At 42.8% G+C, this 24,191-nt stretch overlaps 1 protein-coding gene across 7 annotated transcripts in view; it reads left to right on the top strand.

Annotated features, from left to right (window-relative positions):
• Window positions 1-24,191, top strand: part of MPZL1 (myelin protein zero like 1) — a 33,485-nt gene that overhangs the window by 6,444 nt on the left and 2,850 nt on the right. For 3 of the 7 annotated variants that reach the window (XM_039555933.1, XM_019285952.3, XM_019285953.3), the window contains exons 2-5: window positions 8,066-8,226; window positions 11,799-12,012; window positions 16,487-16,619; window positions 19,932-20,037. In XM_039555933.1, coding sequence (XP_039411867.1) covers window positions 8,066-8,226; window positions 11,799-12,012; window positions 16,487-16,619; window positions 19,932-20,037 — 614 coding nt within the window. Of the gene's footprint in view, window positions 1-7,526; window positions 7,609-8,065; window positions 8,227-11,798; window positions 12,013-16,486; window positions 16,620-18,176; window positions 18,251-19,931; window positions 20,038-24,191 lie in introns of those variants that run through there. The other 4 variants (XM_039555959.1, XM_010399462.4, XM_039555953.1 and 1 more) reach the window with 4 other exon arrangements.

Below are 24,191 nucleotides of genomic sequence, written 5' to 3'. Positions count from 1 at the left end.
TTCCCATGCTGCTAATGATAGATTCTGTCAAAAAGATGCTGCATGCCATCAACAGTTGGCAACATGACTGGTATTTTTAACATAGTTTCACATGAGATAGTATTAATAACCAAAAAAAAAGAAAAAAAGCATGGAGGGGAGCTTTTGTTCCAGCCAGCAATATGTCAGTCTCTACTGTCCACTTCAGGGGGATTGGGCTTTGCTGCTGTTTGGTTGTGTTTTTTGTCTACAACTTCTGATCCTTAATACTCTCATCTCCTTAGTAGTTGTGACAGTTTTAGTAGATTGCTATAGCAATTTTAGGAAATGCTTGTGATGGTGGGATGCTTTTTAATTCTCTCTGCCATGTGTTGAGCATATCTACCCAGCTTCTCTCAGTTCTTTAGTTAAGCCACTATTTGTGGGAAAAACCTGGTGTATTTCAAGGAGACTTTTCTGTCTTTCCTGCCTTTTTGTAATCTTAGTTCCCATTTTCTGGAATCTTTCCTTGTGCCCAGAAAATAATGTGCTGTGTTTGTTAGTGACTCTGTTAGTACTGCAAGATTAGATGTAGAATAGCTGCCATCAGCTGTTCCAGTTACCCTTTGCACTTTGAACAACATAACTTGCCTGCTGAGTTCTCCACTCTTTTGGTTTGGCTTTGTCAACAAGAACTGTTTACTTGGATTTGAGCACTTGTAAACTTACTTGGGCATGGAAGGAAAACCACTTCAGGGCTGTTGAACAGAAAAATGTGATGTGTGGTTTGGAAAGTACCTGAGCTCCTGATTTGTGTCCCAGCCTGCAGCATAGGCAGGGAAGTATTGCTTTGTGATCCCCAGGGAAAAGTACTAGAAGCAACTAGAAGTTACTTGCCTCAAGACTAAGTATCTGCCCAAACCTGACGTATGACTGATCCTGTAATAGAGGTATGAGGCCATGCAGCTACACCGCTTACTTGTTCATGGTTCTCAGCACCTTTACAAGCATCTCTGTTTTATGAGATGAGTGATACAGCAGGGAAATTATCTCCTCAGGACTGAACAAGAAATCTGTGGCCTGTCTGGCAAGGGAGCTCAGGCATCCTTGGGTGTTTCTCATGCTTGTTCTTCATTTCTGGTTTCTTTCTGTGCTTTGAAAGTAAATCTCAGCATAGGTTCTTTTGCCTGCTCCTTGGCAGAACAATGAGCAGCTCTGCGTCATATGGAGGAGAACACGCCAAAAACTGACTGCAGTGTGGGAGGAGAAGGAGGCACCAAAGTTTGGCGACTCTAAAGTCTTAGTCTTTTAAGTCCTGTCAAAGTAGGTGCACAGAGGTATGCAGGGCTGACATACATGGATGTTATTGTCTGCTTTGACAGCTTAGCCACAGCCTGCTTAAGACTTCTCAATGAAACTGCTTTCTTTTCACTTGGGGTGACAAGATGCTATTTTTTCCCTCGTTGTTGAGTCGGGCAGAGCTTAGCTGAATGTGCAAAGAGGCCAGGAGAAAGCAAATGTTGCGTTAGCAGATGCTTGTCTCTGCTTGGGGGATGAAGGTTTCCAGCAGCATGGTGACAGGAGGTGGTAGGTGTTCATGGGCTGGGTGTCACAGCTGTGCTTTCTGATTCCTGGAGATGTAGGGTGCTGCAGGACCGGCTGTGTTACTGGAGACAGGAAGCTCTCTTTCCTCCAGCAGCCTGAGTTACTTGACAAGATTGGCAACCTGGGGAGGTGCTGTGGCAGCAGCTGAGAGCTGTTCCGGTGGATTGGTATTTGAGAATGAAATTAAACTCTTCTGTCTTCCTTTGAGGCAATGGAATTTAGTTTTTGTTGCTTTGAAACTTAGACGTCAGGATTGGTTGGTGTGACTCTGTATAGTCATCACTTCTGTAGCTGGTGTTGCTTTGTGTCCTGTGTAAATGTATGGAGTGCAGACATCAAGGTCGTGGTGACAGGGGGGCTGCAGGGAGAGTCTCCGTGAGGGGCTGGACACAGGTGGCTTCTTAATACTTGTGTGTTGTCCTTATGAAGTGCACCATGGTCTGCTCCTAGGTGGAACTGCTGGCATGGGTGCTACTTCTCTGTTAAGGCTAAATGATGTGAAGGAATTCTTTGTGTGGAAATTCTGTCCATGGTCTGAATGCTTTAACAGATCTCGTGGAGTTTCAGAGGAACAATTTTGGCATGTCTACTGTCTATTCAGGCAGGAAAGCTAAGGTTTCTCCACCAGGTGTTTTATGCACAGTGAAGAAATGGTCTGTGGGGACATAAATGCCTGTAGTTGCTGTTGGGGACCATAACTTAGTTCTGGTTTTCTGGGATGTTTTGTAGGGGTCTGGTTGCTGTTGTTTCATGCTGACTGTACAGAGAATCTGCTTTGTGGGAGAAAGAACTAAATGCCATGCAGCTGTAGTTGAGAATGCTGTCAACAGTAGGTGTTTCACAAGCCACTTGATATTGAGTAAGAGTATTATCTCAGTGAAAGGACTGATTCTCAAGTATATATTGTTTTTGTGACTTATGACCCTTAGTCATTAGAAAAAACCACATCCTCCTTTCTGATGAAACTTCTGGGCTGCTAGGGAGACCAGAGTGAACATATTGATACACTGAATTTTCTGTCATTTTGTCAAGACCTTTCATCCATAAGAGACTTCATTTATAAACTGCATACATGGCTGTGTTACCAGGTGTGTTTAAGATAAGCAAAGCAAATTGCTTGTATTAATTAATAAACTGATGATTAACCATTTCAAGAGGAGGGGCGTGTAACACTCTTCCTGGTGTAGGATGGGAACTGTAGCAGCCATAAGCATCCAGTATTTAGCAATCTGATGAAAGTTTCCACGTGGGCTGTGTTTGTGCTGGTGGAAATAAGATGCCTGTGATTACAGTGTTAGCTGTTTGCATTCTTGGCTTGTTAGGTCTCCTAGTGATCAAGCTGAGTTGAATCCAGGGGAATTGAGTTTATTTGGTGTCTTCATAGCCTTAATTAACAGAACATTTTCATTGGATCCATGATCTCAGTAGAAACGGTGGTCTACAAAGAAATTTTAATTAGCTATGTGTTAATTAGTGTAAAACTTAGGTGCACAGAAGGATTTCTTTGTGATATGCTACCAAACCAAATGGTCAACCATATTTCTATGTAAAAAATATAGAATAAAAACAATTCTTGCCCAAAATATTTTTTTTTAATCACTATGAGGCAAGTATAAGCAACCAGGGGATACAAGTACAAGTAGGAAAAGATGACTTCAGTTTCAAAAGGCACTGATCTCCAAACACTGGCAGCTTAGGCACTGCTGGATTTATACAGATGCAGTTACCAAATGCTTTGGAGGGCTCAAAGGAAGTGAAAGGATTTTGCAGGATTTGAGCAGATCCTGCCAAGCCTGAGGGACAGCATTTAGGAGGAGGTGCTACAGTTTGGATTTGAAAAGTTTTGGATGGGACCAATACTATAATGTGGTTGGGGACAAGAGTCTCTTCATACTGAAACAGGGATGGGTGCTTGGTGTCAGTTAAAGTACTGTGCCATGCCTGGGTGAATGTCTGTAAGCCTCTGTAACCCTCTGTGTCAACTCCTGACCTTGTACATTGTTTCGGGAGGGGACTGGACCATGATGTGGATGTCTTTGTGTTTAATCGAGCTCTGAATGGAAGCACTCATAGCAGTGGACAAGGGGAAGGAAGGACCCACGGTTTGAGCTGTAAGGTCACGGAGGCTGTGTCTCCTGTGCAGGTCAAGGTGCCAGCATGTGTGACTTAGCCAGTCTCAGCTGAGCTGGACAGAGATGTCCTGGAGAGGACACCTGTGAGGAGAATTCCCATCAGTGTGCTGGAGACAGCAACTGGGCATCTTCTCTAAGAATTTTTTGATCAAGCTGTACTGCATTTCGAAGAAATCAGTTCAATCCACTTAACAGTGCAGTGCAGCAGTCCTTCATGTTACTGTGGTGAAAACATTAAGCTTGGCCGCCCTTAGCCTCACTGAAAGCTAATGACACACTTTGGTTAACTAACTAGATGCAAACTCTTGTGGTTATGAATGCTTGTTTGCTATCATTCTGAATGATCTTATCTTTCCATACTTTGCTGCTTGGTAACTGTAAAGGCTTCTTCCACAGGGGTGATTCAGAGCAGTATTTGGTTGCCATTCTGAAGAGTCACAGTGATGGCACAGTGCCTGGGGGTTGTGAGCTGGGACAAGGCTGCATTATCTGAAAGCTCTGTCACTGGTTTTGTGTACCCTGGCAGACATGGTGGTGGTTTACAGGAAAGGCAAGCAGCTCTGCATCTTCTGATCTGTGTGAGCTCCTGGAGAGAGCTGCACCTTCACAGTTAGGAAGGTCCTGTTCATTCACAGCAAGGAAGTTGAAACAGTATCAAGTCAATAAATTTGATTATTCGGTAGCAATGCTGTATAATGAATAATGCTTGCTCTGGGCAAGTATGTGTTGAGTACTCCATTGTCAACAGTCACTTAATGGAAGGAAGCAGTGATCTGGCATATGTGATGTCTCCCTCTTCTTGGGGTCACCCTTGGAGCAGCTTGGTTACCAGGAAGTGCAGTACTTACTCGTCTGTTACTGTCCATCTGTCCAGAGCAAAAAGGACATGACAATAATAAAGGCCAAGGTACAAACTGGAGGTTTTAGTCTGGTGTCGGCTGAACAGGTGACTGGAAGCTCTGAAAGACTCTGCCTTGACCTGGGAAGAGTTCAGAGTCAGAGGTGCTGCATAGGTGTTGAGTTGGAGAGACATGTGGCAGGTGTGTGGTGGTAAAAGCAGTTGTGGAGGGCTCTGGGGGAAGAAATGAACTGTGCTTTTGTCCTGTTTAGTGTGAGCTGACAACGTAGCATTGACAAAGATGTCAGACTGAGGCTGTTCTTTGAACATAAGGAGACAGATCCTGAGCAGAGATGCAGATCTGAGTAGTCCATGCTGTGATGGGAGCTTGAACTTGTTTTGCAGATGATATCTCTGAGGCAAGATACTGAGGAAAGAGAGACCTGAGAATAGAGAGAGTGTTGATGAAGAATGAAGATCCATGGTGGGAAAAATAAGAAAAGATTAGTAAGGAAGATTAGTAAGTTAGTAAGAATATGAGTGCCTTGTCCTGTTTCAAGAGTAGGAGGATTGTCTGAAAAGGAAGCTGTGGATGGAGAGTTTTCAGTGAAGTGTGGTGGTTGAAAATGGAGCTAGAGAGAGTTCTTGTTGTTGGAGTAAAACTGCTCAAACAACCCTAGGGATTTAAAAGAAATGGCTGAAGAGGCACAGGTGGGGGTTTTTCCTAAATTATTTTGATGATAGGTGAGAAAAATAGAAGCATTTTTTCTGCTGAAAAGAAGAAAAGCAGCTGAAGGCCAGATGAGATGTTCAGAAGGAAATACTGGGGCTACGGGCAGTAGGACAGGGTGATGGGATCAAGGAGGATGCATGGGAGAAGAGCAAATATTTACTTTTGCCCTATGTACCTTGCAGACCTTCCCTTCCTAAAGCACTCTTCTCTCTCAGACAGTCTCCTGTGATAATTTTTTCCTCTTGAGAGAAACTAAGGCTGGGTAAGCTTGAGGAATAGAGCAGTGGGTAAGTGTGACTGAAATATGACTCAGAACTCAACTTTCTCCAACTGAAATATTTAAATAGATGGAGGAGCTGGAAGGTGGATGTAATCCTGATAAATGTGGAAAGAGGAGGAAAAGAGCTAGAGCTGGCGATGATCCATGTGGATTTTATTAGGACAGAGGAGGCCAAAGAGTTCAAGGTAGTGGGAACAGCCACCAACCATATCAGTAAAAGTATGGGATTAGAGGGCTGAGGGTGAAAACTGACAAAAGTTGTGTCAGTGTCTCTCTACCAAACAGTCAGGTTATGATTTAAGGAGCCTGTGTCTCATGCTGTAAGGCAACAGAAGCAGGAAGAATATTTTTGAAGCAGTGAAAGAGGCAGAGGGGAGAAAATCAGCAAAGAAGAACATGAAATTGAGCCAACAATAGGACAGATGAAAATTAAACTTGATCGAAATATCTGTACAGGATTACATAGTTCCTTCCTTCCCATACTAGGGAAGAAGTAGGGAGAAGTCTTCTTTCTTCTTTTTTTGCTTCACTACAGTTCTAGTGAGTTAGAACAGTGACTTCTTTAGATTAGGCAGATCTGTACTGCCCACTGCCTGTGTGTGGCAAGGAGTTCTCTGTACCATGTACAAGCAGACAATGTCTGTGCAGGCTCTTTTCTTCCTACACAAATACTGAGGGCATCTTGCTTGTTTTGTGCTTGAAAGGGAGGTTTGTTCTGTGGTTTGGACTTAATACAATGGATTTTATTTTATTTTATTTCTCTTTTCTACACCATTAGCTGGAAAAAATACATAAAGCACAGCAGCTCTCAGTTAATTTAATTTGATTGCTAGGAGTCTTTGTATGTTCCAAATAAATATTTGGTAGTTGTTTTAGAAAAGAATATTTTTTGGCCCATAGTCAGAGTATGTTCAAGAGAAAGGAAGCTCTGATAGAACATCATTATGAAAATTCACCACCCCTACTCCCCACCCCTTTAGGGTTCTTTTTCTCTTGGAAATGAGAGCAGTGATGACAAGAGAGTCTGAGGTGTCAGAGATAACCTGATGGGACTGAGGAGTTACTGAATTTTGGAAGTGAACAGTGTGGACTCTGAACAGCAGAATTAATGATTGGTGGTTTCTTCTGGTTTTGGTTATTGCAATTACTGTGGTGTGCTCAATTCTCCCATCCATGCTTGCGTACTCATTCTGTCAGATCTTTGCTGTCCATCTTCTGAAGGCTGCTGAGCTGGTTGCTCTCACTGGCTAAAAGCACAAACCTCATGATTTAAGGACTAATGTAGGAGGGTTTTTATTTTCTTTCTTTTTATTTAAGCAGTCTTTGACTTGCATCTTTCTGTTTGGTTTGTCTACTTTGAGCTTCTTTATTCAAAGCTGAGAAACAAACCAGCTGAGGTACTGATGGAGCAGAAAGGTTTGTTCTCCTCTTTTAACAAGGGGATTTAAGGTACTGGAGCCCAGAAACATAGAATCCTGTGAATGGAAGTAGATTGCTGTTACCACCTCTATGCTGAAAATCATGGTTTAATAAAAATCAAAACTTACGTTTGAAGTATCAGGGACACACATCACACGTGCACCCACCCACACTGACTTGACAAGATTTTTGCTTTCATGTGGATATGACATGAGCCCTGACAGACATTCTCTTGTGATGTCACAAGATCCTGCTTTGTTTTTCACCATAAACTTGAATGAGATGTATCTGCTTAATTCTGGATAAGAATAGCACACTGGCAGTTTGGAAGGTGCCAGATAAACAGTATCTTCAACACGTCTTTGGAATCATGATGAATTTTACCTTATTGTTAGGAAAACTACCAGTACAAGCACAATATTAACCTTGATTACTTTAAATTTGGGGGGTGGTTGTGGCCTGCTTGCTGTTTTGACTGTGCTTAAGTTAAGATAGAAAAAAATTAAACTACTCTCATGCTTCTGAACTATAACCAAGTGATTATTTATGAGGCCGTGCAGATAGAGACCTTGGAGCATGGCAGAGAGCAGGAGTAGATGGCATAGCTGGAAGCAAGAGAAGTTTGATCCTCAGCTTTTTGGAGGTGAGCTTTTGTTTTACTTACAGCTAGGAAAAACTGGAGATAGGAAACAAGATGTGTGCCAGAGAGGAAACTGAGTAATAGCTGGGCCAGGTTGTTAGTTCCTCTGATGAGGCTTAACTATTACAATGTCTGCTGTCAGCTAGTACGAAAAAGTTTTAAACTCATCATTTGCGCCATAGAATTTACTTCCACAAAGTGTTGTAGAGGAAACATCTGTGAGTGGAAAACATCCTGTCACAGATAATAGAAGGAAGGAGAAGTGAATATATACTTGGCCTGCTCTGTACTTGTTCGATTGCAGGTATAATGCAATGTCTGTGCAAACACTTGGTCCAGGAGTTTTTGATGCCTCTTCTCTTCTCCCCTTCTAGGCAGTCTGATGTGAACTTCCTGATTCTCAAAGCAGCACTGATGCCTTTTGTTATCCTTCTTTCTTCTCTTCACCTTTCCCATGCAGTCCTAGTATCAGCAGTAGAGGTCAACACCCCGGAGGAGATGTTTGTGGAGAACGGGACGGACGCAAAGCTCCCATGCACATTCACATCCGTAGAAGTGATCAGCAGCGCAGCATCTGTCTCCTGGAGCTTTCAACCAGAGGGAGCAGCCACTCGTATCTCAGTAAGGAATGGCTGGAGGGGAGCAGACCTGGGAGGGGGGGATGGGATAGGTGAGCAGTGGTCTTCTAGTTGGTTCTAAGGAGCAAGCAAATACGGATTGGGGCCTCCTTCCGTGTGCCTTGTCTCCATCACTGTGATTTTAGGGGGCTTTTTTGGAGTTGTATAAAAATACTGCAGTCTGCTAGATCTCTGCCAAGACTGGAGTGTGCAGTGACCACAAAATAGACAAAATAGTCTTAGGAGAGGAGTGTTGGTATGGAAGCTGTATGTATGTGTTGCCTTTCCCTGGTCTTAAAATTAAGAACCAAACACGGTTTAAGGGAAAAGGGGTTTTTACCTTGATATTTATGTATGTTATTTAGGGTGCACCACTTCCAGGTGGAATGCGCTGAAATGCACACACACGATAGATCATGTATACAATTCATAGGCCTTGCAAATTAGCATATCTATCAAAGATTCCCCACTGAGAAGCTTAAATGAATAGTGTGATATCCCACCATCCTGAGGAATTCCCCCCTGGATGGGCCTATCTTGGTTTACAGGATGTGTTCTAGAGAAGACCTTGGTTTCTCAGGGTAGCATAGGACTTTCTGGCCCCAACCGCGAGGCCTCCAGGATGTTTGGTCTCCTGGCTTAATGGAATATTAGGACTGTGCTAAGTTATCAGGCTTAAGGAATTACAAGTACGCATGCTAAAAGCACTGAGGATACATAAAAGGATATATAAAAGGTATATAAAAGAAAAGGCAAAAAAATCATCATGGCATCATATGAAGTAGATTAGCATCTAGGAATCTTGTAAATCCTCTATCCTTTGGCATTTGACTGAATATTGCAGTCACAGAATTTGAATTACCACTGTAATTGTAGTGTTACACTGCGTATTGTGCTTGTTGTTTATTTTGCTTGTGTGCTGTATAGCCTCTGTTTGAAAGGGTTTAGAGTAAGACCAGTCTCCCTGGTTTCAGAACAGAATTAAATAGCTCAAATCAGTAAGCAGTTACATCCTCATATTATAGTTACTTGACAAGTAAAAAATCAGGCTAGCAAGGAACTTGGGCAAATATTTGTCATTGCTCATTTCCTGTATGTTGGGCCCAAGTAGGCTCAGATCCTTTGGATGTGAATGTTCAAAGAAATGGCTTTGGTAGGTTGATAGCTGTCTTCTTCCTCTTCCTCCTCAGACACTTCTGCTTCTTTCTTGTTCCTTGTCCTGAGTGAGAATTTAGAGGAAGCAGAAGAAGGAACTGTGGGGCAGCTTTGAAGATGTGGGGACAGCAGATTGCTCAGCCTGTTTGTGTTTGTCTCCTTCCCTCTGCTACAGGCATGAGCTCATTTAAACTCTGGGAGCCCTTCAATGCTCAGAGCAGAGACGGTCAAAACCATCTTCCTAAGTATATAGAGCTCTGAAGAACGAGCTTCTGAATCTCAGTGAAATAAATACTTAGTTTTGAAGAGGGAGCTCTTCCCATTGGGAATCCAAAGCAGTAGTTGGGCATTAGTTTACGGAAGTAGGGCACGTTTCCTGCCGGTGTGGAACAGGATGGGTGAAGAGAAGCCATCTGTTTGTGTGTTTTCCGCTCCCCATATATCCTGTTTTGCCATTCCCTTTCTGCATCGCTGTCCAGTTGTAGGAATACAGCTTCAGCACATAACATTTTTTTTGGACTTGAAGTCAGTTCAGGTGTTCTACTTGGCTGTAGCTATCAGCACAACTGAGAGAAAAGCAAATTATCTTTGAGCAGAAGTGACCCAGCACAATTTGATGTTGATTCCCTGCTTCTTTTGAGGGTCTGGGGAAGGTATAGAGGGGATGTTTATTTATGAGCTCAAGTCATGGTATTGCATAGCTTGGTGGGTGTGAGTTTGAAAGATCAATCTCATGGTCAGCTTATGTCTGAGCTAAGCCCACGCTTCTCTTGACAAGGATGGTCCTGTGCCCCTTTAGAATCACACTGGCAATCTTGTGGCCATGTGGTGAGGCTGACTGGACTGGGAGCTTCCCCTGCTTGTCTCCTTCCCTCACCACATGTTCAAAGAAGTCTCATGTTAAGCCACTCCACCATAGGCAAGGGATGGCTTGAATCACTTAGCTTGTGTTTCAGGACATATTTTACTTTGTGATTTCTCCTTCCCCAGGGGAGAACATCTAGAGAGCTGAGGAATCTGCCTCTGGGCTTCCAGACTTCCAGTGGGATGAGTTCCCCTGTGCTAATGCAGTGCTGCTGTGTTAAAGGTTACAATCCAGCTGGAAAAGCTGCAGACTGATGCAGAGTCCCTCCAAAATGTTGACAGCATTGTGCTTGCCAACTTCCTACCACATGAAATAGTTTGTTGGATTTATGTTAATCTGTAGACAACAAACAAGATTGACTGCAGCATGACAGATGGCCATGATGTGCACATACCTGATCAGGACAAGGTTTGTGCTGCCAAGTGATAAGGCCTGATACTCAGAGCGCAGGTCTGATAGAGACGGTGTTGGAATAGCAAGCCTGAGATCAAGGGCAGGAAAGGGAAAAGGGACAGGAGATGACTTGAAGGGAAATATGACTGTCTTGTAGGCAGTCTGCTCTGTTGCAGAGACACTGGTTTGTAAATAAGGCAGGAGAAAGAGGAAGCTGGAATATTGTCTTAAATTTCTTTCGTCATTCTCTGGAGACTGAACTGAAGGGAATTCAGGTTGATTCTTGATTAGGTTTGTCTTGCTGTCTTGCAGGATGTCCAATTAAGAAAGAATGTGCTCTTGTAATTCTCCTGCAGCCCTGATGCCTCTCTTAGGGTATCCCATGTGTTGGAAAGCAGAGTTGTCCTGTAGAAGTCAATGCACTTCTACTGCTGTAAATTGCAATTTTGGGAAGGTATTGTTAGGAAATACTCGGTTTCTCCTTAGTCTGTACTAAAGAGGTTTATTCTTCAAAGATTTTTGGTCATGTATAGAGAGTGCAGAGCCAATGTGCAGCTTAGTCACTTAAAAACTGGGAAACGGTTATATTTAGTTACCTGAAGGTTTCTAGAAAACAGCTAGATATCCTCTAAATTGGTCATGGGATTTTCTGAGGGGGTGGAAGGAAGGGAGAGTGTTGCATGTTAATTTAGCTGTGCTTTAGTTGCAAGTAACAAACAGCAAAACACAAGATAGGAAACTCGATATCCTTTTTCTGCTAGGATGCAGGCAGCTTCTTGTGCCTGAAAGACTGATGGCTGTGTTCCAGGGCTGTTTTATCCTTCAATTATTACCAGGTTACTAGGTTTTTTTTTCTTTCCCCCACCTCCTTGTCTGCAAAAAAGAAAAAAAACCCCTACCAATCCATCCACAAAACAAATCAAAACCAACAGAAAACTGAAACTTGCAGTCTCTTGTGCTGGTATGGTTGAGGTACAAGCATGGTTACGTGACCAAGAGGCAACAAGGCAGACTGAAGTGGTGAGGCAGGAGGAGAAAAACTTCAGCTGCTGGCTGTGTATAACACAGTTGGCACTGGGAGAATGCTGTAACAGTGAGAGAAGCACGGTAGCTCCGTAATCGCTAATTGGATTGTTCTTATATCCTCTTTTCCTTGACTGCAGTTTTTCTATTACTCTAATGGAAAGTCATACCCTGGAAAGGACATACCATTTAAAGACAGGATCACTTGGGCTGGAGATCTTAACAAGAAAGATGCTTCTATCACTATATCAAACATGCAGTTCCGGGACAACGGCACGTACATTTGCGATGTCAAGAACCCACCTGACATTGTTGTCAAACCAGGAGAAATCCGAGTTAGAGTTGTGGAGAAAGGTATTCACCCTATATGATTTTTTTCCTTCTCACTTGTTTTGTTTTTTTTTTTTTTTTTTTGCCCCTCCATTCCTTGTCTATATCACCTTTATTGGGGGTGGGGGAGTAGCCTGGAGGGAGCAACTGGTTTTTTAATTCTCTTCTTCCAGGTCCTAATAATGGAACCAGTATCTGTCAGCTGTTTAAAAACTCTATGTCATACCCTTTTCCTCTATGCCCATTAATTCCTGTGGTTAAAACAATTATTAGCAAAAGCTGATGGAAGGCTTGATGAAAATGTCTTCTCATTTTGAAGTTCTATGAATATATTTCCTGCATTATGCTGCATCAAGGGTTAGGGTGAAATCTGGTGAGCAAGGAGAAAAAGTAGCAGACTTTCCTTTTTGAAACCCTTCTGGTATATATAATAGAATGCAAAACTATAAATCTGGCCCAAACATACAGAAAGTGAAATGCTGCTGTGTTCCATGCAAAGGTGTTTGTATTGGATGTGCATTCAGCCTCTTTTACTCAGGTGTTCTTAAGGAAACCATGGTGGCTCTTACAAATTTTAGGGCCTGGCTACTTGCATGGCAGTGGCATGAGGCTTCTCGTTAGCGTTTGGTAACGTCTGTCCCAGTTGAAGAGCACTTAGATTCTGTTTGTCAATTTGGCTCTTTATTTCCTTTGATCATCCAAAACATTTGATTGTTCTACCAAAGTTGGAGGTCAGCCAAAATGTGATGTTCTGTACAATGAAATGATTGTTACAGTAATTGCATTTCCAAATTTATAATTTAGGAAGGACAAGAATAAATGTTGAATTCATAAATGGCAGTGCTGATACTGCTATTCCATTAGATTTCAATATGTTAGGGAAGATACCTATCTGTGTGTCCTAACTGGACATTGCTCATGAGGTCATTCCAAGTTCTTACGTAGGCAAGGTCTATATCTAACTTTTCTCTTCATGGAACAGTTTGGGTTGAGTGGGACCCTTGGAGGTCCAGCCATCACTTAGAACTTTCTGTTTCTTGGAAGTCTGAAGCCTATGTAAAATAGGGTCTGTTTATTTTCCCCCAATGATTGTCACTATGAAGAAGCAGTAAAGCAGCTGCTGGTTTGGCAAAGTCAGGCTGTCTTGGCAAAGCCTTTTCAGATTTTAACCCAGGTTAAGCAAGTGAGGACTGACTTCAGTGCACTACTTCAGCTGATACTTTTTGACAGTCTTGCATGCTGGCTTCCCCGTAGGTGAGACATCTGGACAAGAGAATCTCACTGATTCTGAATGGAGCACTGTATTTGAAATACTTCTCACCATCAGAAAAATGCTGCAACAATTGTCTTCAGCTGTCTGTGAAAACTTATCCTGAACTGAGCTGGAGCAAATTTTTTTCAATTAAATTAATTAAATTTTTTCAATTAAATTAAATTTTCAAATAAATACATGATGGCACTTTTGCATATTGTTTTTTTACTATGTATACATCTAATATTTCTGAATTGTTGTTCTGAACTGTTGTAAATTGTTCAAAGGCACATTCATTCTTTGCACATTTAAATGATCTAATAGATGATAGGTTAGTTCTAGGTTTTGCATTAAACATTTAACAAGTTCCACGGTGGCCTAATTTTTAAAAATTGCGAAACTAACCCAGGTGATTTCCACTGCAGTACCTGCATGGTGTTTGCACAAACAGCTCTATCAAGTACGTTGGAACAATCCTACTGGCAGGGATGAAAAGCAAGACTGCTTTTTCAGTAGAGTATCTGAATCTGGAAAGGACTACCATTCAAAAGCCTAAACAACAGAAATTTGTAGGGCATTCCAAGTTCTTACACTAGGCTGACCCTACTTGTAATAGGAAGCTGCTTAACACTGTGTTCAAGACAGCTTGTGTTACCTGGAGGTGATCCATCTTTAGTCTGAGCACACATGGGGAAAAAAATTGGAATGGTAAGAAAATCTTTACACTTAGGAGCAATGGAAACTTCACTTTCCTGTCTGTTTCATAAAACTGATACTGACATGGTCTCAATGAAATGGAAATTGCTCTGAATTTCAGTGCCAGTTAGTGAAAAGTGTTCTCTGAATGGCTGGATTTTTGGTTTGTGTTGAGCTGTTAACTTAAATATTGGCTTTCAGAGCTGGTGTTTGGTTATGTAGCTGGAACTGTCTTTTACAATGAAGTCATTGGCTGCTCTGGAAGTGCTTATGAGGAATTCATGTAGCTGTAGCATGTGGAATACTGGAGAATATTGGAAAAAATAGGGACCATTTTCTGAAAAGCAGTAAAGCCACGCTCTTAGTTTCACATGCAAACGCTAGCATTTTTTAATACAGTCTTATAAAGCTTTGTTAACAGAATTTAACTGCTGTCCGTCACTCAGATTCAAGCAACCAAAAAAACCCTCATGAGTCGAAGAAGTGACAAAACTATCAGAGTTCTAATGCCATTCTTTCAGCAGATATTCTTCACTATAGTTGTGAAATGTCACTTGCTTTCTTGCTCTGATGAAGTGTGTGTGTTTTCTGGTGTACAAGGCAGCAGCTGGTCTGCTATCAGAAATGCATGTCTGTTTTGATGCTTTTGCAAACAGTTATCCCTGCACTTTAGGAGAGGTGAAAAAGCACAGAAACTAGGGAACTCCTTACATGCCTCAAAATAAATCAGTTCATTTTTGCATGGGCCTCAAATACAATCACATCTTACATATCTGAAAAATGTTACCACTTGTAGGACTCCCTTAATAGCAGATGGATCCCTGGGCTGCTGAAGGGTTCTGGAAAGAATGTCTTCCTCCAGGTTGTGGCACTCATATCTTCATACTTAATTTCTTACTAAGACTCTGAATTCCCATATTGCTGTGAACTGGCATCTCACATGGGAGAGCCAGGAAAGCTGCTGCTGTGCTGTTTGGCTGAATCGTGTTACGATCAGTGGAAAAAGCCAGAAGTCAGGTAGCCCTTCTGCTGAAAATCACTGAATTCAAAAGGAAGAGGACTAAATGTAAGCCCTGTTTTCTCAGTATGATGCTTCTGCTTTGGGGTACTGCTGGTCTGTGGTCCCTGCTGGAATGAGTCCAGCAAAGGGCAACAACCACGGTTGAGGGACTGTTCCACCTTTCATGTGAGGAGAAATGGAGGCAGCTGGGTTTGTCTGGCCTGGAGAAGAGAAGGAGGGGTGACCTAGCCTGCAAAAGAGAAGAAAGATTCAGGAGAATCCTCTCACCAGGTATTTACGTACATTGATAGCACCTAAAGAAGACTGAGCCAGGCTCTTCAGTGGTGCCTGGTGACAGGACAAAAGACAATTGGCATAAGTTGAAACACAGGAAATTCCGTCTGCAATTAAAACCCCACATTTTTACTGTGGTTGAACGCTAGGACTAGGTTCCCTGAAGAGTCTCCCATCCTTGGAGACAGTCAAATCCAAAGTGGACAGAGTACTGAGCAAACTGTGCTACTTGGCCCTGCTTAAGCAGGGGTTTGGACTAGACAATCTCAAGACATCCCTTCCAACCTCAACAATTCTGTGATGATCAGATGCAAGTGTCTGAGAGGAATTTTTCTATATAGGTGTAGGTTTTACCTGTTGGATCTTTTGCTGATTCACTTATATTTGGTACAAGTAGCTAGTGTAGCATGGAGTCTTGTAAAAAACTCTCTGGCCTAAGATGTTCCTTGTGTTAAACACAATGTGGGGGGAAGGAGGGGACTTTGTTTCTTGCTGGGAAAAGCTGTAATGGTAGTCTGTGTATTCTTTGACTTGTAAGTATTTTGTACTCATTCTCTGATTGGCTTTTATTTCTGGCTGCTCTTTTTTGGCTTACTCTCCCCCAAAATAATATTAGGGAAGACGTGAGTAAAGCAATACTGTGTTCTTCTATGTGTTTTCCTGGTATTGTGCAATGATCCTGACTTAAGAAGGGAAAAAAAATGAGTCTATAAAAATGTGCAGGGTTGTATTTTGAGACACCAGAGTCATGTATAAACCCTGCTAAGAGTGGTCCTGGTAGGAACTGTGCTGTGTGCTGCATGCTCCCTGGAGAACACCCAGCCTTCAGCACTCCTAGTGGATTAGCGATGTGCTGTGTCCAAATCTGCTTTCAGGCGTGCCTGCCTTTTCCTGTTGATCTCGCTGGGAATTGCCAGATGGCTGTAACCTGGTTTTTCATCCCCTTCAGATACAAAATGAGACAGGGTTGTCCTCATTGTCACTTGTGTTCCCTGACATGTAAAAACCTTTGGTTCAACATGAGCTCTCTCCTGAAGGACGGTGACATTAAGAACACTCCTGGTGTGTGCTCTGTTCGTACGTTACTCTGCTGGCTGCCTGCTGCCACTGCCACTTAGGTTGCATGCTGTAATTTCTGGGTATTACATTAGTGCCTTCTGCTCTAAAGGAATCCAGGCTCAAGGGCATTTGTGGTTTGCAGTTCTGTTGAGCAGGGAATGCAGAAGAGTTGAATGTTTTCTCCCTTCTCTCCGCAGACAGCCTGCCTGCGTTCCCCATTGCCACCGTGGCAGGGATAGCCATCGGTACGGTTACAGGTCTCTCATCGCTCATCTCTATTGTCGTGTGTCTTGTCATCAGAAAGAACAACTCTAAAAAACGATACTCTGGGTAAGAGATCTCCCTCCTCACCCGTGGCTGATGTGAGGAACAGCAGCAGGATCAGAGGGAGGGATTTAAGGGGGGTAGGAGTTGTTTCAGCCAAGCCTTGGCAACCATGGCTAGAGGTAGATATGGTCATGTGGAACTCTGACCATCTGCCTTTAGTGATTACCTCTGTACTGTGCTTGAACAGATCTACTGACCGTGAGTTGCACCTGAAAATCACTAGGTGTTGAAGTTGATCCCCAAACACAAGGATATATGCCCTCAGAGCATTTAATCCAAGATCCCCTAGCTCTGGTCTGTTCCCCTTCCCTCCAGCTCTACTTTCCTTTCCACTTCTAAAGGAAAAGCACCACACATGCACTTTTAAGGAATGCTGTGTGTTGATATTAGGACTTGATTTTTCTGTTGCCAGTGCCTTCCTCCTAAGCCCGGAGTATACTTGCCAAAACCCCCTTCATCACCCTACTTGAAAGTAAGGAAGGAGTAGCCACTCTGCATCCATTCTCATTCACTGTCTGTTTTGCCTTAACTGTTACCATCCCTGCAGGGTTTGTAGCGTTAGGAGGAAAACTCCAAAGTGAAGCACAGTTCTTTGAGTGGGCATATAAAAAAGTCACAAGAACTGACAAAGGCAGATTAGAGTCCTGTGGTGATGAAACTTGCTGCTGGTGGAGGAGGTGCTTCCTTTTTTCTCCTCTCTAATTAGCTGGTAACTTGCTTTTCTAAGAAAGAATGAAAATTATGTATGTAGTCGTAGAAACAACCCCAAAACATACAAGTTTCTTCTGTTCTTTGCCCAACAAATATTCCTGCTTATTGCAGGTTCTTTGGGTTGCCTGTGGGATAAAAGAAAATAACTCCAAAAGTAAGATTGTGGGGATTTCCAAATTAAACTTTGCCCTGTCCTTTTCCCAGTCGGAGAGCTTAGACAAAGTGAGTTGGCTATTGCCCAATGGTAAGGCTAAATACAGCGAGGGTGGCTGTGTGTGCTCAAAATTGTGTGGAAAGCCTGGTTTTCCCTTTCTGCATGTGTCCTTCCCCTAAGAATTGAAAAGAACCCTGCAGTGTCATGCACCAGCAGTGTGCCTGAGGTGGCCTGCTTGCCCTGCTTCCCACTGACCTGCTCTCCAGTGTCTTCCTGCTGAAGGACACATGTTGGTGCTGAGCCCGGAGCAGTAGTTCATGCACTGTGATTTCTTGTAGTAGATTTCACTACTCTCTTGGGAGATTAATCTCTGAGGTTTAAATCCTGCTTTCACTGACCATGCCAGCTCTGCATGATGTGTAGAAAGAAACCAAGTGTGCTGTGACTCCCTCCAAACTTACGGACTGTCTTCTACATGATGCTAACCTGGTGTGTGGTGGTGGAGAGAAGCACTTCCTCCTAGATAACCATTCTGCCTTGAACTGAGGTGGGCTGGGGCCCTGCGTGGCATCTGGAACCCCTGCATGGCCACGGTTTCCATTCATGCTCTGACTTTGGTGTTTTTTTGTTTTGTTTTTTTTCTTTCTGCCTTGGTGTGCTGGGATTGGATCCTGCTTACCTTCCTCTCCTTACAGAGATCCTGATATAGACGCCAGATTGGGAATGTAACAGGGCTGGGTCTTCTCTTCCAGTCCCACTAGACACCATGGTAACTAATCAAGTTGGTGGTTGCTGTTAATACCTGTGTGTGTGTACACATTTCCTCTTCCTTTGCTGACTAACCAGCTAGCTCTCTACTAACATCACTGTAATTTGTGCTGGAATCTGTTGGCAAAGGGATGATGCATTTCACTGGGTGCTTGGGTTTCATTGTCTCGTGTCTGACTGGGGTGGAGTTGTTGTTTATCCCAGATGGTGTCCCTCCATCTCTTCCAACAGTGAACTTGGCAGTGCATTGACTAAAGCACAGGAAATTCAGAGCTCTTTCTGTGTCAGAATAAAAGTAAATTCCCTGTAAGCTCAGACAGTTTGGGTGTTTGAAAACTTGCAGGGATCTAAGTACATTAGTTGCTTAAACCTGAATGATAACACTTAGATAGTGTAGATCTGAGGAATTTTGTGTATAAAACAATTAATGATTACATAATTTTGGTAACAGAAAGGATGCATTGTCTCTGAGACAGTAGAGACCCCTTGCCATGATGGCTGGGGCAGTATTTTTTAATTCTTATGCTGCATGTATGAGGAGCTAAGCTGCTATGGTAAGACCTATCAAAGGATAAAAAAAGCTTGCCCTGTGAGGAGGTGGTCTTCTTAATGTCACTGTCCTGGTTTGTTTCTGTACTCACTTTATACACTGCCTGTCTACAAAGACTGGGGGAAAAGGAAGCCCAGTGGCCAGGGGGTTGTGGTAGCAGAGGGCACTCCTGTGACTCCTGCCAAGGAGGTGGCTACTTAACTTCCTTGGGTGCTTGGGTACAAGGAGGTAGACCTAGCACTGAGAGACCCATTACTGCATTGTCCAGAAGCCACCATCTTGAAGGACATTTGTTCCTGTAATTAGCTTTGTGACATTAATTTCAAGTCACATGCTTGTTTTCTTTTCAGTCCTGCTTTAAGCAGATGGAAAGAAGCAATCAGAGGGTGAAAACCAGCTGCCTTCTTTTAGGGTGTTGGTTGTCACCACGAGACAGTTCTTTTGTTTGAAAACCAAGATTTGCCTGATTAGATATTCAAGTAGCTGTATGAGGGCACGTACCTTAAATGTCCTGTGTGACTCCTGAGGTAATTGCTCCAGAGAACTGGTGTCTGCTGGGAGAATTACTTTGGGCTCACAGCTGAACTAAAAGCAAGGGAACTAATGCAGAGTTGGGTAGGATGTACCTTGCTGGCTGGCAAATGTTGCCTCTAACTGTAGCACTGGTACAACACTTGCCTCAGTGACAGGGACTGTTTATCTCCTAGTTAGAAGATAATTGCTACTTACCCCTGTTAACTGAGAAGAAAACACATGATTTTAGAGAGGTTGAGTTGAATGGGGAGTATCTAAGGACCAGGGGTTGTGGAGGAGCTGCTGTCCTATGTTAATAGCTGCTCCTTCCTGTTGCTTACCAATGAAACTCAGAGGAAGGACAGAGAAATGTCTCGGGAGAGATGGAGAATCGTGTGTGTTTATTTCAGAATCCATTATGTTCATTTTTTTACTTTGGTGTAATGTACCGCATTTCATTTTGCCATCATTCGTCTTCTGTTTTGTTTTTTTTTTGTTTGTTTGTTTGTTTTGTTTTTGTTTGTTTGTTTTGGTTTGGTTTTTTGTTTGGTTTGTTTTTTATTTTTTGTGTGTGCCTCTTGAACACTGTCGTGCAAACTCTGCTCTGCCACCTCGTCAGCTGCAGTACCTCTGAGAGCTTGATGTCTCCGGTTAAGCAGGCTCCGCAGAAGGCGCCCTCCGACACAGAGGGCCTGGTAAACAGCGTGCCCGCCAGATCACACCAGGTAAACTGCTCCTGCTGCTCCCAGGCAGGACTCCCCCCGAGCCTGGGGCAGCTGCTTTGGAAAACATCCAGGCAGGGTGGGATTCGTGCATTGGGGGCTGTCTGCTGGTGAAAGTGCGTGCTCTGGTCAAGGGGTGCACAGTAAGCTGGGACTGGTGAACTCTGCTGTAGAAGGCTTGGTGCAGTCGAAAGAGCAGCATCTTGGTTTAGCTGAGATGGAGTTTTATGCCCTTTTCATACTAAATTATAAAAAACTGTGCTTGTGATCTTGTGCATTAACATGTACAGGTGGTAGTGAAGTGCAAGGATGAGGAGTGGTCAGTGAGTTATCTCTGTAGCACAGACACAACACAATGTCTGCCAGATATGGATCACCCCATAAAGCTGCCTAATCTGTTCTGGGATGGTAATGGGGAGGAATTTGCCTTACACTCTCGTGCTCCGTGGCATGTCCTTCCTTCACAAGGAGAGGAGCCAGATGCTGACCAGTTTGCAGATAACTTGTGCTGCTGACAGCTCTGGTCTGCTGAGCTTCCCAACTTTTGTGGCCTTGAAAGTGCCGCTCTTTGTGCTTGCTGCAGTTGGCAAAGTTCTGCTGACTTTGAAGGGAAAAAGGGGCTTTTATCCAGACTTAGCATCCCATGGGAGGGGACAGAGCATGAGTCAGACAGGGATTCTACGCAATGGATCCTTACCTGCTACTAGTACAGGATTTCCTTATGTGGAAGCTGTTTCTTCCCTCTTGATTTGTGTATTCCCAGCAATTTTCCTGTGGAGATACAGGTCCTGAGAGAGTTTAAGTTCAAAGTAGACTTCTTCTTAATTAGCCACCTTTTAGCAAGTGGCCGCAGTGTCGTGTGTGCAAGTTAATACCTGGTTCCTTATTTTCTCCTCAAAAAATAATGGACATGTGTGTTAGTGTGCTAATGCTACAGGAAAAGAACAAATGTGCTAACAGTCAGCTCAGTAAAGTCAAAACTCCTACTCTGCTGGGCTTCTGGTTTGGTTTTGAAATGCATTTTGTTCTGGGCCATGCAGTATTTCCAAAGTTTTAGCACACAGGCCCACAAAGCTGCCTTCTGACTTCAGAGATCAGTTATTCTCTGAACACAGAGGCTGTATACTCAGGATTTTAAAGTAGTCACATTTTGACTGGAGTGGGTCTAGTAGCAGCAGGCTGCCTGTAAGGCCTAGATAAAGCTTATCTTTTCTAGATCATGGGAGATGCTTCTGGAATGGGTGAACGAGACAGGTGATTCCCACCATCTCCGCTTCCAGGGGAAAAAAAAAAAAGATTTTGTGGGATTTATGATGCAGTAGCTGTTGGAGTCAATGTCCATAGGTCAAAAAACCAAGATGTTTTATCTAATTACTGTTGTGTGAAGGAGCACATGCAAGTGCCTTGAGAGCTACACGCAGATGCTGTTCTGTGCTTGCATCTTGAAAGCAAAAATACTCCAATGTTTTGGTGTGAAAACTTGTGGTGTCCCCACCTTTCCATGTCCCCAGTGTTCTGAGTCTCAGTGTGCTGGAAGGAGCAGCAGAGTAAATCTAAACTTTGTAATGTTAACTCAGAATCAGGGTGCTTTTTCCCTTCTGTAGTCACTCTGGTCTGTTTATTCATTGACAGAGTTCTCCCTGCAGGTAAGTTCCGAAAGGAAAACACAAAGTGTGAACACTGCTGACCTCAACAGAAAAATACTGCAAATGGCTTTTGTTTTGTTCAGTTTTAGTTTAGTTTTTTTTATTTTTAATCTCTTTTGTCAGGCAAAGAGAGCTTCTTTTCTTGGCAGACATTTGTAGCAGCAAGTGGTTCCTGTACCTCCTGTTAAACATTTGCCCCATCTTTACAGAACATATTTACTTTTCTTTAAAAAGATCCACAGTGAAATGAGGGTAGGTCAGATTTTGAACAGAATATTTAAACAAGTGAGGAAGCTAAATTTCAGTTGATTACATGTACATTGTTAGCTTCTAACCATTGTTTAGTTGTTTCTTTAAGGGTCATATCAGCATGCAAATCAACGTATTTGAACTCTTGCATCACATACAAGTAAAACCTGCTGTTTCTTGGTAATCAAGAAACAAGTTGCAGTATTCAAGCTTTTGAGGTGTTGTCTAGGTGAAAGGCAGATACTCATTCCTAGCAGTTCCCAAAGCTGTTGCAGGCTTCTTTCTGATTCAGGCAGACTCTTAATCTCTTGGAATGCCTGGCAGTTCTAGACCAGTGGTTCCCACAGTCAGTGCTGTGGTCAAACAGCAGAGGCCTGTGGTCTTCTTGTAGCTTTTTTACAAGGTGGGATGTGTAGGAAGTGAATGAATGCTTTGTACTTCTCTGGTGGAAAAGAACTGTGAGTACAAACAAAACTTCTGCCTCTGCAAGTTAAGAACAGTAACAGAGGTGTTCACAGAGTGGCATTTAAATTAATTAAATGAAGTTCATTCATTTTTTTATTTATGTATCAGTTCAAGAATCAGTGATGGAGTATTTGTCTGCATCACATCTCAGCTGAAAGTGCACTGAGCCTGCACTTCCTTGGAGTTTTGAGTGCAAGTTACTCAGGTGTGGACCTTGCTTTCTGGAGTTTGCATATCTGATTCTGTGAGTGTTCAGCTGCTTGAATCAGCTCCACTTGTTTTCACTGTGCCCTCCTTCTCAGCAGGTATGTTCTGTCCTGTCAGATTTGTCTGTGGTGGTTCTTGTCAGTGCCATCATTCTCTAGTGACTGCTGTTCTGCCAGGACTGTTACTTGCGTGGGTAAGAAACGACTTCCAGTGAAGGCAAGAACTACATGGATTTCCCACATGGATGTCCTTGTTTGGATCCCAGGACCCTGAGAAGGAGCAGTTCATGATGCCAGGAATCTTGATTTAAATTTCAGATACCTTTCCCAGAGCCAGAATCTATGGTAGTTGCAGCATCATTCAGAATTCGAGAAATTTGAAAATTCTGTAGACTCCTGTTGGATCATGGTGGTCTAACTTTGTAATTCCTTTTTCTTTGCTGTAACTTGCAGTTCATGACTCTGCTGACAAACCCTTAGCAGGTACGTCTGCTACTCTTTTCCCTTCAGTTCTGAATAGAAAAATTGCAAGGCTTCAGGAAATGCTGGTTTTATATAGCAGTGCTGGTCTGTCTTCTGGTTCTGAAGAGTCAGGATGAGCTTGCTTGGGATTAGATGAAAGTTCTGAATTGTTTAGACTGTTTTTAAAATGCCCCAGGTGACGCTTATAGTCAGCTAGAGAATCAGTTGGCAGCAAATCAAAAAGATGAGCACTGCAATAAATCCTTGGCCCCTCCTTTTCTCTGTGTTGGCCATCTACCACTTTTTTTAGGTGACTGACAATAAACACATTGAGACAATGATAGCTTGGTCTGGATCAGCTGATCAGACCAGTCAGTCTCTCCACACCACTACCATGCTGGTTGCAGCTGAGTAACTATATTTAAACTGGCAAAAACCTAGAATAGTGGTAACTGATAGTGAGTGAACTCCTGTGGTAGAAAATTGACCCATCAGAATTACTTGAACAAAATTTGGAATGTCATAGTGACTACCTTATGCAGTTAGATTTATTCTTTTTATATTGTTTTAAACTGATAGTGCTTTCAAGCTGAATTTATCATGCCCTTGACCTCTGGCCTCAGGCAGATGAGACTTCCAAAATTGCTTGCAATTAAACTTCAGGGTTACTTCGCCTTGAAGTTTATATAGACACTGTGCTCTGATTGGAATTAGTAATGTAATTTCAATACAGTGTTGGAGACCAGAACGACATGAAAGCAAATAGCAGAGAAATAAAAAAAAAGTTGCTATAATGAGATTTGAAATCTAGAGTTTTCTAGGACATCAGTGTCTTTTTTTCCCCCCATTTTCTCAGCGTGTTGTTTATATTCAGTGTTTTATACCTACTTGCAAGTTTTCACTCTTCAGTCCATCTTCTTCCTGTGTTCTTTATTACTTTGGAAATGCTTTACCCAGAAAGAAGAAAATGTGGATTTAAATGACTTCTGAAAGAGAACAAGGTGTTTCTCACATGTGTGCTCTGCCACTGTGCTGGGGGAAAAGCAGCTGTGCAAGAAGGTACCTGCCGTCCTTCAAGGGTTTAATTTTCTGTACAGAAGGTCTGTTTTCATCTCTGGCTCATAACTGC

The sequence above is a fragment of the Corvus cornix genome, chromosome 1, assembly GCF_000738735.6.
Source record: "Corvus cornix cornix isolate S_Up_H32 chromosome 1, ASM73873v5, whole genome shotgun sequence".
NCBI classification, from domain to species: Eukaryota; Metazoa; Chordata; class Aves; order Passeriformes; family Corvidae; genus Corvus; species Corvus cornix.
This window is presented reverse-complemented; position numbering and strand designations above follow the sequence as displayed.